The 14474-nt window shown below is 39.6% G+C and overlaps 1 protein-coding gene across 3 annotated transcripts in view; it reads right to left on the bottom strand.

Annotated features, from left to right (window-relative positions):
- Positions 1-14474, bottom strand: part of SH3KBP1 (SH3 domain containing kinase binding protein 1) — a 235832-nt gene that overhangs the window by 29430 nt on the left and 191928 nt on the right. For all 3 annotated transcript variants that reach the window (XM_075775507.1, XM_075775514.1, XM_075775524.1), the window contains 2 exons: positions 6438-6539; positions 2425-2476 (listed from right to left, as the gene is read on the bottom strand). In XM_075775507.1, coding sequence (XP_075631622.1) covers positions 2425-2476; positions 6438-6539 — 154 coding nt within the window. The remainder of the gene's footprint in view (positions 1-2424; positions 2477-6437; positions 6540-14474) is intronic.

Genomic DNA, 14474 nt, shown 5'->3' with positions numbered 1-14474 from the left:
TGGGTTTGAGTAGCAACGTGCTCGTTGGGTTTGAGTACCTACAGTGCCTATCACTGGGGTTGGAATAGCCACAGTACCTGTCACAGGGCTTGGTGTAACCACAGTGCCTGTCGCGGAGGTTGATCTCCGGGTGGTATTCTTAAAGAGTTGTTTAACCCTAAACAAGACCTGAACCACATTCAGGAGACCTAGCAATAGAAGCATGCTGGTCTGAACATCCCAAGGATATTCAACATTCTCAAAAGCTATTGTAATTAGCCAGAAGATGAAGGGGAAGAGGAAGGAAGGTGTCTCCCCTACATATTGGCTCTCTGAGGAGAAAAATTAAAAGTGTAATTATTAATAGTTTCTGACAGATGGATCCTGAAATACAGAGATTAAATGGTTGCTGTTGATCCTCTGCCACTGAATACAGATTCAGCTGCCACTGAATATAAATACAAAACTGGTCTGACTATCAATGATTTTCTCACACCATAAGCCAGTAGTACATTGAGCAGCAGAGCGACAACCTTAATCCACACCCAGAGGTGACAAACCACACATAAACACTGATAACCAGTATATATGGTAAGTAAGGCGTTACATGACACAACTCTGATAACAACTAAAACAACATTGTGACCAGTGGACCAGCAACGATTAAACTAATATAATAAATGCTTATAACAAATTTCTTTTTACACACTCTTGTCAGATCTGTTGTTATCTCAACCCTTCGAGCTCCACAATGGGCACCAAAAAGGTGTCATGGTTTAAACCCCAGCTGGTAACTAAGCACCACACAGCTGCTCACTCACCCCTTCCCCCCCCCCCCAAGGGGATGGGGAGGAGAATGGAAAAAAGCCCTCATGGGTTGAGATAAAGACAGGTTAATAGGATAACAAAGGAAGAGAATAATAGTAACATCACTATTATTATTATTATTATTATAATAATAATATAAAACAAACGATGCACAAAGGCAATTGCTCACCACACACAGAAGGAAAAAACCCCAAAACCTGATGCCCAGTCTGTTTCTGAGCAGCGAATCTGTCTCCTGACTAGCTTCCCCAGTTCTATAGGGAGCATGAGGCTATACGGCAGGGAATATCCCTTTGGCCAGCCTGGGCCAGCTGTCCTGGCTGTGCTCTCCCAGCTTCTGGTGCACCTGGCAGGGTGTGAGAAGCTGAAAAGTCCTTTACTTAGTGTAGACACTACAACTACCCAGCAACAACTAAAAACATCAGTGTGTTATCAACATGATTCTCATACTAAATCCAAACCACAGCACTGGCTACTAGAAAGAAAAATTATGTCTATCTCAGCCAAAACAAAGACCGAGTATGAAAACAAAGAACAGCAATAGCCTTGGCTTTGTCACAGACTTAGATGGCCTTAATCAAATTGTCTGCATCCTTTATGGATGCATTTTTCCTTCTGAAAATGGGGACATTATCCTGCTATGGTGACACAGCTAATGCATTGGATGTAAACAGGTACGAACATATTAAAAGTTTTATTCTCTAATTATACGAGCATAAGTTGAAAGAAATATGACATTTTATAGAGCTTTTCCAAAACCTGTGTCAGGCTGTAACATCAGTTGTCGCTAAGACATCTTTACTATGCAATCACCACTAGATGGCAAAGTTATACTGCTCTCTCTGGACACTTAATGATCTTAAACTCAAATCTACGTTTTTAGGAGCCTCAAGACAGAGCGAAGAATAAACCATGGGTGTCAATAAGCAAACCAAATATTTATAGTCATGATTATGTAGTCAAAGAACTGCTTGACAAATTCAAACTAGTTAAATTATAGCCTATTGATTCACAGTAAATTGTACACTGGTGTAACTTGTTCTTCTATTAATAGACCAAGACTGTAGGAAAAGGAAATGTACTTTTTAAAGCATTGAAAGCTGGAACAGACCACAGTGACAAGAAAAATAATCTGGCTAGATTGGATGTGTTTTGTTTTCTTAACACACGCCATCAGTAGGGGAAGCGGTAGTACTGCTGCAGAATTTTAACAAACTAACTGGAGTTAAGGCCTTATATAATTCCAGCAACAGTTATGTTTCCACCACAACTGCAATACAAATGAAAACTCTGAGAGCATCCCATGCCTCACGATTTGTGATTTTTTACATGAATGGAACTGGAATTTGGTTTCTGACATCAGAACTGTCAAGTGTGTAGATACTTTAACCGTTTCTAAGTTTCACAGAAAAAATAAATCATGCAGGCACTTCTGAAAATTTGTATTGAGTGGGTTATCATCTTTTCACAATCTGATTCTGATTTATTAGTTGTTGTCTAGACACCTCCTGCTTATCAATTTTGATAAAGATGAATTCTATATAAATTTGAATCCACTTAAGTTGGACTGAGATGTGCTCACTGACATGTGCTGTACAAAAATCAGCTGCATCTTACCTGATCCCTGTTTGATGACAGGAGCTGATGGAGGTGGTGGTTTCTTCGGTCTCTAAAATTCAATAAGAGAAGAAAACAGATTGCTTCAAAATGCCTGTAAATCTCATTCATACAAAGGTTGGAGTTAACCATACATTGCTTAACAGTAATAATTACAAGACTTGAGACTACACATCTGTCATGTATTTCCCCTAAAATAACTTCATTAAAATGAATTTGAAGAGAGAAAACAGCATTGACAAATAAAATATTCTTCTACTTTTGCAATTAAAATGTTCTGCTGAGGAGAAGAAAAAAAATAATTCCAGTTTATGTGCCTTGAGATTAGAGAAATACATGACCTTTGGCTTACTGAAGAAATCTATTTATTTAAAATTTAATCTTGTAAATATTCCAATCCATTTTGGAAAATAACAAACACAAAAAACCAGCTCGATGTGGCAAAACCTGGAGTGTGTGTTTTCAGACTCGTAAATGGGGCAAAAATGCAGAACACAGGCAATGCCACAAAGGTTACATTTTATTCACTCACTGTGATACATTTTCAGCTCCAGTTGTGAAAGACAGTTAGTAGAATTTTAGATGTTTGGTGAAATGAAACAAATTATTCCAACCAATCTGTACTTTTTACTTTTACTTTGCCTATTATGACCATTTTCCTAACAGATCTGTAATGGTATGGCTGAGAAACATGACCACCAAATCAGCACCAGAACCATTTCTCTCCACCTTCAGGCTAGGGGAGGACTGGCTTTTCTTCTGTGTTGATGTGTGTGTATGCACACACCCCATACTGGCATTCACCATATACATCTTGGAATGAACACAGAATCAAATGGAGCACCATGCCAGATCAAAGTCAACTCTCACTCTTAAAAAAAATAAAAAAAAAATATTGAGAATAAAGCCTAAGTAAAAATTAATAATTATTTTCTTCATATGTCCATCCTTTTATCTAAGCCGTATTTCCTTTGCTACAGATTGATCACTGTCACTACATTGCTAGCTATGCAATACTGTACATTGTCTTGTGGAACGACCTATAAGATGATGTTTCCAGATAGGCATGGCTTTGCCAAACTTCAACCAACCATTTAGGTTGGTATTTTCTATCGAACTCATGTTTACTTTTTTTTCTCCTATCATTTTCTATATATCTGCCAAATGGCTCACCTACTTTTCCAGAAAGATCAACTGTTTTGCTCACTTGCAGTAATTAATTCAGCCTCTGCCGTAGAATTCTCAATTCTTGGTCTGAATGTTGACAGGGAGCAGGTTTTCTGTGAAGGCTGAGCCCTTGCCACTTACCCTTCCTGGGGATCTCTCTCAAATCTAGGAAACGTATTCATCTCTGGAGAAAAAAAATTACCAGTTTTGCACAGAGTGAGTAAGCCTAACAGCTTAACTCTCTGAAGTTGCCATCCTGCAAGCCTTAGGTTTCTCCTACCACCTTAACCTAAGCAGATGACCTCCTGTCATCAACCTGAGAAAGCTGTGGCTAAGAACTCAGGAGCTAGAATGATCTTCTCTAGCCTGGCTGCCATGGGCCATTGCCCATGAACAGTGAATCCCTTATACTCTCAGAGACACTTCTGCAAGAACTTAGGCAACATCGTTCAAGGTCTAAATGCAGGAAAGTGCAGAAAAATGTGGAAAGGAAAGAAGACAGGGACAATGAATTTCTTGCGATAGCAGTTGGGGTTTAGTTGATAATGGCTGCAGAGCGCAATAGTTGGTGCTGAGGATCCAACGGCATAATACACACATTTGGGGGTTTATTCTGGAGTGGTGTGAGCCTGACCCCATTGACTGTCCACAGGTCAGCAGCTGGAATATAGGAGGTGCACTCCTTTATCACATCTTTTGGCTTAGCTCTCGTCTGAAAGGAGTCTAGTTCACGTCCCCCAAGACCTGTCTTTGAGGCAAACCAATGCACAGTAAGGGCAGATGGACAAGTGAGAGATTCACTACAAATACCACCTCTGATTAAAACTAAAACACTAACGTAGATGAACACAAAGGAGAAAGGATCCTATGGTTCATTAGACAAAGTGGCTTTAATTGGAAGCTGATCAGGGAAATATATTGTTTCAAAAAGGCAGACAAAGATCAGAAAGGAGGTACTGTGGAGGAGCTTTAAGACCGCTGAGGGAAACATAGAGAAACAAGGAGGAATTACAAGGGTCTGTGGCTGCATGAGATAACTGAGAAGGTGATGGAGACAGGCTAGAAGTGAAGCCAACAGAAAGGAAACCAGGATTGGTTGGACAAAAAGAGAACAAAACTACAGAGCAGGGACAAAGACTGAGGAGGGAGAGGAAAACAAGCTGGATAAAGAATTTGGGTGTAGGGATAGAAAGTAAATCCAGATCATGATTTAGACTCAGGTGGTGAGCTCAGGGGAAAATCCTGTAATTGAGACCACCTGAGAGGTGGAGACTGAGAGTAGGCAGTGAACAGAAAAGGCCTGGGACAAATAGCCACTGCTGGGAAAGAATCAGGATTGGAAAATTGGGGACTGAACAGAGAGGGAAAAGATCCCAAGCTTTTGTTCAACAAGCAGAACTACTGCAACAAATACTTTCAGACCATGTGGTGGAATCCAAGGTTTCTGGATCACATCAGAAAATACCTGACAAAACCACTGGAGAAGTATCAATTTCCTTCCCTTTTAGCACTGATTCAAGCAAATACAGACAGTCTATAGTCCTACCAGTTATTTACTCATGCGGCCAAAGCTGTGCCATTTAAGAATTAATAAAATTTTGTTCTCCACATTTACAGAAAACCTAGCTGCAATTTCTAAGTGTCTGAATATTTAATCTTATTCTACAAGTTCATCGTACTCTAAAGAAAAAACCACTTAAAGATATATAATTCACAAGTTCAAAAAGACTGAATAAATTTCACCACAAAAGAATGGATAAGAGTAAAGATTTTTTTCTTCTGTAATAGGCTCACTATGTTTTAAGGTTTATGATTTCTGCCTCTTCTAGAAATCACCTTCTTTTATTACTAGGCCTAAAGCCAGGACATCCACTCTGCTAAGGAACTGCTTTTTCATCTCCCACAGTTTTTGCTGCTCTTCTACCTTCATTTTCAATAATTATCATGTTAGCTTCTGTGACTTGTTTAATAGTTGCTTTATTAAGCTTTCCAAGTTATTTAATTTTTGCCTCCGGCATCGAATTTTATTGCCAAAGATTGAAGCTGAGTGTCAGTAAGTCTTGGTTTTATCACAGAAGGCTTACATCGCCACTGTGAAATACTCATCAAAAGTCTGACTGCAAGCTCGTAAAATCCCACTGATGACTGAAAAGGTTCCTAAAAATGGAATAGACTTTTCAGGGAAGTAATCCATTACTTTCCTCCAGGAAGCTGCGGGATTTCTAAATATTGTTTGGCAAATAACAACGCTGTCTCTTTCAAATAAAAAGAAGCTGAAATAGTGTCTGCATAGATTTTATACCTTCTTTTTTAACAATTCTGAGAGAGGTAAAGAAACATGCATTTGAGACACCAAAAGCTCACTGTCGTCTTTCAAATCTCACAGTTAAAATTTCACCCTTTTCGTTCTGTATCAGTGCTTAACTGCTGTCAGTCAGCATGCAGGTAGTACACCAACTTTTCATATTCCACCACAAAAACAATGGAGAAGAGTTAACAATTCTGGTCATCATTGCATCACCTGACTCAGCAAATTGAACTGACCTCCAGTTCCTCTCTCTCTCAAACTTAGGACGCAGGACAGATGGCTTTCAGAGCAACGTAACATAGGCAGACTGACTGGATAGGTCAATCAAACCCTTCAAAGAAACTCCGTAACATGACTTTGAGTGCCACAGGTTCTCTTCATGGATGCTTTGTAACCCAGAAATTTGTTTCCTTGAATGTTTTTGTGTTATTAAGTTGGAAGAAAAAGTTTGTCAAAATCACATATCCGAAAGAGAGTTTCGTTCAACTCCACTTTCATTCTGTATTGTACAGCGAAAAGGAAAGAATGCGTTGCTTACCTCTTTTTCAAACTCAGAAGGAAGAAGCTTGACAAAGTTATCTGGAAACACACCTCGTCTGCCATTGAGTTCTCCTTCCCACCAACCCACATCAATGCAATCCTACAAAATAGTAAAATAAAATGAAAGCCACAATGTGTATGTGTGCTGAACAGATTTGTGTGCTGAAGTGTTCTTTTGCATAATGTCCTGCCTTTTTGCTAGAACATGACAATTTACTGGAGTGCCAGGTTAACAGGGTAATCTACCAGATAAAAACTGCAGTAATCACCCTGTATTACATTATCACATGGAACAGCTAGGAAAGAACAATAAACATGCTGTAAGAGCTCAAGAGCTTGTCTGTGTCTAAAGCAAAACACTATTTCACCATTTGATCTACTAAACCAGTAAGCATTTTGAGCACATACGATACTACTTCTCTTTGACTTCATTTTACAGAAAGACAATAACTTAATTAACCATCATACATCCCAGGAGGTAAAAAAGCTCCTTTATTTCCCATACTTCCAAGAAAAGCTTGACACATTATAATTGCTTCTGAGATTATTAAATTTCAGCACAATCCAATGAAGAAGGCAATATGTACCTGATCATTATCAAGCATCACCTTTTTCTGCAGCATTTTTGAGCAGCACAATGCAGAATGTGTAGCAAAACAACATACAGCTAAATGCCTGCTATAAGTGAACTGCTATATCAATGAGTCTGAATGATGAAAAAATTAGTACAGCTATTTAGGTAATGAATAATAATAGTAACAGAAGCCACTACCATTTTAGAGAAGATTAAAATTGTTCCTTGAGTCCTGGATGGTAAGCTCCACAGAGTTCATTTATTTTTGTGTTTGCTAAAGAGGACACTTCCAGTTGAGATTTTCCACGTTCTTCTCTGAAAGTGTAGCTAAATCAATTCAGCTGTTTTCCAAAAAACAATTATGGGAAAGTCACCCAATGTCTGCTCAGTCTTAAAACCATTTCAGCCAATTTTAGCAGTTGGGTCAGCACCAGGCTGGCCAAACTTTCTATCCTCTTGGGCAGAGGCCCTAAATCTGCATGTGGCTCAGAGCCATGCAATAACTATTACACACCTGTAACATGAGGGAAAGGGAAATCCCACAAACAGAGCATGGGTTGGACATGACAAAAAATCATCAGGGATCCCCCCATTCTATGAGAACCAGGGCTAAACAGGGTTGGCTTTACAGCTGGGATCCTACATCATCTGGCAACATCAGCCTGAGGCAATCACTGCGGCATCACCGCTTTCACAGCTACAGATCTGGACTGACCAAACCACCTGCACCTGCCAGGTATATCCAGCTGTCCTGGTAGCAGAACCACACTGGAAATGCTCAGGAGTTCAACATGTTGGGTGTTCCTATTCTAACATTTCTAATCCAACCCTGTGGAAATTCTCCTAGATTTATGAAGTACTTTTGCTTTTCAAAAAATCCCATTTCACCACTGTTCAGAAGAGATAGTTGAAAGTCAGCAGCTGTGTTCTCTGAATACTCAGTGGTACTGATGTAGGTCTAAACAGTTCTAGCTTGGGGCATGGTCACTGTTCCAGGTCAGCCTGTAGTGAGGATTCTCCATCACTCACTGCTGCAGAAACCGAATGGTTCTTTCCCTGTAAAGACTTTATCTGGGCTGTAGAAAAAAACCATGATAATGTACAAACCTGGCTCATTACAGTCATCTGTCTCTTCTTGCTTTTCAGTAAAGTGTGAGAGTGAAAAAGCTGTGCATGTGGAACACCAGAATATAGGGACAAGGAGGAACAGAGGGCTATGGATATAATAAAAGTAGGCAAGAGCAGGCAGGTAGTTTAGGAAAAAAGGAGAGGCAACAACATGCACTAAATAATTATATTGGCTATCACAGAGAACAAAGCTAAAAAAAATTGAACAGAAGCAAATGAAACAGGCCAAATTCTATAAGCTTCATATCTTCTATGAGGCAACATCCCTCCAGAAACAGCACTGGATCGGGGTCCAGAATCTTAACATTCTTGTGGTGTGATAAAATAGCTTTAAAACCACCAAGTGGAAGTGCATGTCTTAACACTGTTTATCTACACAATTTGGTTGTGAAGTCAGACCTGCTGTGCAGTACATGTAAAAGCTCTAGGGTTAAAAATGTCACACACTCAAATCAGTCACTGTTGTAGCCATGCGTACAGGGGAACAGAATGTTAAATATTCATTGCAAGACAGATCTGATTTTTTTCCAAGGTGAGTCTGCAAAATGAGCAAAGACTTTAAAATATACCCACTCTGATCTTCATTTCATCCTCTGCCTAGGAACAATCACAGCATGCCCTCACAATTTAGAAAAGTTTTGAAGATAAATGTTTACAAATCATGCACACACTACAAATGTAGAGGGGAAAAGGTAAGAAGAAATGAGTATTTCTTTCTCTAGAAGAAGTAAGCAGTAGTTTAAACAGGGAAGAGGATCCACTGAAAAAAATCTGAATGTGAATGGACAATAAAAGATTGCAGATAACACATGTACACGAAATGGCCTTATTGTTACATTTCTATGAAATCATTTGTTTCAGCTGCTACAGGGATGACAGAAGAATGCAAGTTAACTTAATGAGGTGTACTTAATACCAAGAGAACTCTTAAAAATAATTGTTCACAATGACTGTGGTTGTCGGTACTTTTCTGTAAGCTATAATGCAAAACCATTGATATTTGAGAGAAAACTGAGTAGCATTAAAGAAGGTCATCGCTTTCATGTTCGGTTTGGGGTTTTTCGGGGGGAGGTAGTTATTTTTCTGTGCTAGGCTTTTTATTCAGCTTATTTAGTCCACCTCATCTCCTGAGATAGAGTATGTGCTAAGTATGAAAGCTAAATAGCCTGGTTTCTTGCATCATATCTGTTTCAGGCATGTATTTTTATTTTTTTCTTCTTCATATCTCAATACTCTGATGTAATGTGCTTCTGATCGACAAACGCAGGCACTGAACAATCCTTTCATTCTTTTTCTGGTCATTTTCTCTCATGCTCAATCTGTGTTTTTCTCCTGCATTCTCCCTTCTCTTTAGCAGGGTGGCTTTCACCAAGGACATTTACCTTTTCTAGACCTTCCCAGGAGTTATTTAGGAGGCATTTTACAATTCTGCTAGACTGTCGAGCCTTTGTTAGTGAACAGGGCTGATCCTTGACTAGCTGATAGTTTTGAAATATCTGCTGTGGAAACACAGGGCTCCATGAAGGACTGAGATAATCAGCTAGTCATGCATGGCACGGGCAGGCACTGTGCAGGATTGTACTCTTACCGCAGAGCCAGCACCCCTCATTCCTGATGTGAAGGCGCCCTCCCACTTGGCTCTATCTACTTGCGCAGCCTAGTAATCAGTGCACTCAACTGTTCTATCACATGGTGTATTTCATAATGCCCTCCACCCCCTACGCTGCTAATCTGAAATTGCCAAAACATTTATGACCCAATTTAGATTTTGAAAAATATTAAGAATAATTCAAGCTTCCAGAGATGAAAAGCTTGTGCTCCAGCTGATAGCACTGCTTAGTGCTAGCTAATAATCCTGGCTAAACAACACACAACATCACATATATTCTTTTTAGGTCGAATGCTTTTTTATGCTCTTAGGAAACACAAATCTTACTCCTGCTTCTTCATTTTATTAACACACATGAATTTTGTATTCACTGCTTTTTTTAAAGCTCATTTGTTTTCATGAAGATGCTGTTTGTGTTACACGCTCATTAATCCCAAACAGCTGCAGGTTTGCTTCTTCCTCCTCTCCAGCTTGTCGCTCAGGCTTATGCACCCAATCACCACGCAGGATTTTCATACAGTAGATCAATCGTTAGGCAGCTTCTCTTTAATTTTCTCATTTAATTTCCTTAGGCTTCTGTGTCACTGAGCAAAAGGACAGAAAGAGATCTCAAAATTAAAAGCTACAGATGAGATCTGGTGAGGAATCTCAGCGGTGGTGCCCCCCTGCTACCCGCAACTGCAGGCTCGCTGTGCCTCAGCAGCCTCTGGAAGCCCACGTACGATGCTGGCAGCAGGTATGTCTTCTTCACAAGACAGACCACCATACAAGGATACCTGAGTTACCGCTGCACAAGCTCCCTCGAGTACTAAAAATGACATAACTATGAAGTGCAATCAAAGCAATAGGATTAAAACCTTGTGGTTGCCTGTGAACACTGAGCTACTCCAATGCCTCTAGATCCCTATCAGCCATGCATTCCTACTCACAGTCTTTTAAAATATATCTTCACGAGTTCAAGGTTGGCAAAATGGTTGTAATTTCAAAATGCAGATTTTATACAAAATCTGTCAAGCTATTACAACCCAGTATCAATATTCCAAATTTTATTAATAAGCCAAGTGGATCTCTGCTTTATGTCCATGTTATCCTACCAGACTCACAACAATGTAAACAGACAAAAAATGAGATGCTGAAATATCCCAAAAGTTCTATGAAAAAAATGTATTCTAATTACTAAAAATGCGCCTTAGTTTAAGAAAAAAAAGAAAACCAAAAGGTTTACAAAATGGGAAAGTAAGACATGGCAAAAAAGTAGAAATTGTGTTTGACAGATACTAGAGTTCATGCAAGTTAGGTGGTAGCTGGGCCAACATTTAGCCACTGTAAAAATCAGCTCCTATCAAAGCCTGACTCAGAGACTGTACTCATGTACTCACTGCAGTGACAGCGCAATTAAATACCTTAGAGAAATCTGCTGCCGGCTCACATTGCCGAGCCTCTTGTCTTTGTTCAGGCAGAGGCAGATTCATGAAATAGAGAAAACAAAAATCTAGAGGGAAATTTTAGCTTTTTTTCATTGAAACACAAATCTTGGTTTTATCCTCATTTCCAGTGAAGTAGCTTTGTTGCAAAATCTTGTCTCTCGTGAATTCAATTCAAATGACTTTTTAGAGAATGAAGTAAAGGGAGAGGAGGCAAAATGAAAGAAGGATTGAAAAGCTCTTCTATGGCAGAATCAACATCCATTCTAATTCTAAGCTCAGCAGGTCCCAAATAAGTGATAATAAACTCAATCCATTGGATTTATTAGCAACATTCATTCTGTGATAAGTATTAGGGTAAAGAATTGGACAAAACATAGTGATGAGAATGACAGAGGCGCTGAGGAATTTCTGAGAAGGACTTTTTAAACTTTGTAAGAAATAAATATGACACAAAATATAAGGTACTAAAATGTCAACCTGAGCCGGAATTCTAACGTAAGTCAGAAAAATATTGTGAGAGGAAAGGGTAAACATTGGAAAAATGGCAACTACCAGAAAACCAGAATGCAGCTAGCTTTGGTCAACACGTTGCCAACAATTTTAAGGGTATACACAGGTGAACTAAAAACCAACAGTCCTCTTCTTGATGTGAAGAATAAGAGGGAGAGAACCATCCTTCAGGTAATTAAAAGTGAGACATGCAAGCTGTAAGAAAATTGTAAGAGGGAATCATATGAAGAAAACAGACTTTTTTTTGCAGAAGGGAAGACTAAAACAACAGAAAAGAAGAAAACAAAACATAAACACAAACCCAACGATAAGAAAGATAAGAACAGCTCCACTCTGAAACTTATGTCTGTGCTGACTAAAAGAGCAGAGGTGGAGGGTGGGGGGGAAGAGAGAGATGCATGACTAGAGAGACCAGACAAAAGCCGTGCAAAGCTATTTTAACATACAGGCAAAGAAAGTTTTCATTTGGAGCTGCAGATCTTTCATACTGTTACAGAATGTAAGTGAAATATAGTGAAATACATAAGTAGGGTTGTCAGCATAAGATTGTGCCTTAGCCTTAGTCTCCTTTTAGCAACTACAGTGGTCCTGTAGCCACGCTCATACTGGCTAAGAAAAGCCATAAAACACTGGAGTTGTGCTTCCTCCTCTTCTGGAGGAAGGAGACCATGACATTACTTGGTCTCTAACGCACACAGTATCCTGTATTAACAGCTCTGCTTAGCAGCAAAACTACTGCTCTTAGAACCAACACTGTGCTGTTCCTTCCCTCAGTGCTCTCAATCCAACCATAAAAAAGCAGAAGCCAGTGGAGATTGAACAAAAAGCCACAGCATATGGCATCTTATATTACATAGTCTTACAAATACTCCACTTGGCGCACAGAAGCAGCTGTACCTAGACAGACACTACTGACAAGACACTGGCCCTAGTCATCTTCCCAACCCAGAAGTACAGCTGGTTGCAAGAGAAGAACACAAACTCCCCTTCAGTCAAACACCATGGCCGGGTTTCTTTGGCAGTAAGAGATGACGATGGCAGCTGACAAGGCAGAGCTGTCAGTCCCCCACTAACTTCATCTCCACTTACTAGCTGATACCACATTCAAGACCACCAAATTAGAAGACACAAGTTCACACCTGGCAGGTTACACGTCCTTCTCACACCGAGCCGTGTCCTAGCTGTGAGCCTGATGGAGAAAGATTGCCCTGTCATGCAAACACGACTGAACTTTCTCTCCTGGAAACGCTCACAGCTTCACAGCCTCTCCCACTGCTCCAAGTGGGCAGGAGTTTCATATATCCCAAAGAAAGAAGGGGGTTTATTTTATATAAAGCTCTTTCTCTTAAAAATCAGGCTTGGTTATTACAGACAGGCTTATTTCTAGCCTGTGCTGCTGTGGTACTTGCACTTTAGGCCTGAGCCAGATGAAAAGACCATGAAGGCAACCAACACTTTCTCTGAAAACGGGAAGCAGCACTTCTGATTGTGAGCATGTTTATAGTAAGAACTCACGATGTGGGTTTTTTCATTATTTTGCTAGGAGTCAATAAAGCATACAAGACTACTATAATTTAAATGTCTGACGTGCTAAAGTATGTTTTCTTCCAACTACGTTTTATTTTACTTTTTTCTTTTTTTCTTCTCTTCAAGCCACTTACAGGACAGTTAGTGTGTGCTACAAGACTTTTCTTAATCACTTAAATTAAAAACAGTAGCTACTTGGCTCTCTGTTCAGTTGTGATTATAATTTTCCCTTGCCTTTGTTCAGAAGCCCCCTGGACTTGTATCCACACCATCGCTGAAGCTGGCTGCTAAAGCTTGGAGATTGTTCTCTCCAGCATCAGCAGCCGTCCAGTCCTCACTGGGAACCTACCAACAGCTGAGCAACTTCTGCAGCTTTACCAAAACACAGGGAAAACTGAGAGCATCTGATCAAGGCTGGTAGGAGCTGCCTAAATACCCTATTTGGCCACTCCACGAACTGCTTTGGCCACGTTTTTCATTTATTTTAAGGGCAAAGATGTTTCCTGCCTTTTCCTCTTGAAGAAATACATCTGAAAAAGGCCGATCCTCTCATCTGTAAATACGATTTCTGTTTTTCTGAGGAAGCAGATCACTAGGCAGGCTGGTCCTCTGAACATGCTGCTACTTTGTAACACCACTAAAATATGAAGCCATGGTTTAGACGTCAATCCATAACTGCTCAATTTTCAGCTTTTCTGATTGAAAGTTTTTGATACAGAAACATTTCATCATACAGATTTCATCATTATAGCTAGGATAGAAAGCAATGCCAAGAACAAGCACAAGCAGGTCCTCAGAAAAAGTAGCTGCAAAGCATCTACTGTGGTATGCCTACTCTTGGAGTGCTCAGATAAATTTTCTGCTTGCACCAGCAGGCGTACTTGCATGCGTAGTCATCATTTATGGACATCTTCTAAAAAAATAGCCGATGAGAATTATCTTTAATTTAAGATTTACAGATTACGAAGCTTAAGATACACAATTGGCAAGCTAAGTTTACGAAGTAAAAATTCAAACTATTCAGAGTATTGAGAGACACCACAACACTGCAGGATTTGAGAAAGTGAAATTTTCATGGCAGGATACCACAGTTTCACAGAAATCTCCACTAGAATACATAGTTCCTTGTGTAATATAAAAAAAAAAAAAAAAAAAAAAATCCCAGCAGTTGGTAGTTGTATTTGTCAAATGTCTGTTTTCCTTCTGTCCTTGTAAAGTTGGTTCTCATCAAGAAGAATGTTGAGCTGGTAAAACCGCATT

The sequence above is a fragment of the Balearica regulorum genome, chromosome 1 (assembly GCF_011004875.1).
Source record: "Balearica regulorum gibbericeps isolate bBalReg1 chromosome 1, bBalReg1.pri, whole genome shotgun sequence".
In the NCBI taxonomy this organism is placed as follows: Eukaryota; Metazoa; Chordata; class Aves; order Gruiformes; family Gruidae; genus Balearica; species Balearica regulorum.
Note: the sequence above shows the minus strand (reverse complement) of the source record. Positions and strands in the feature narration are given on the sequence as shown.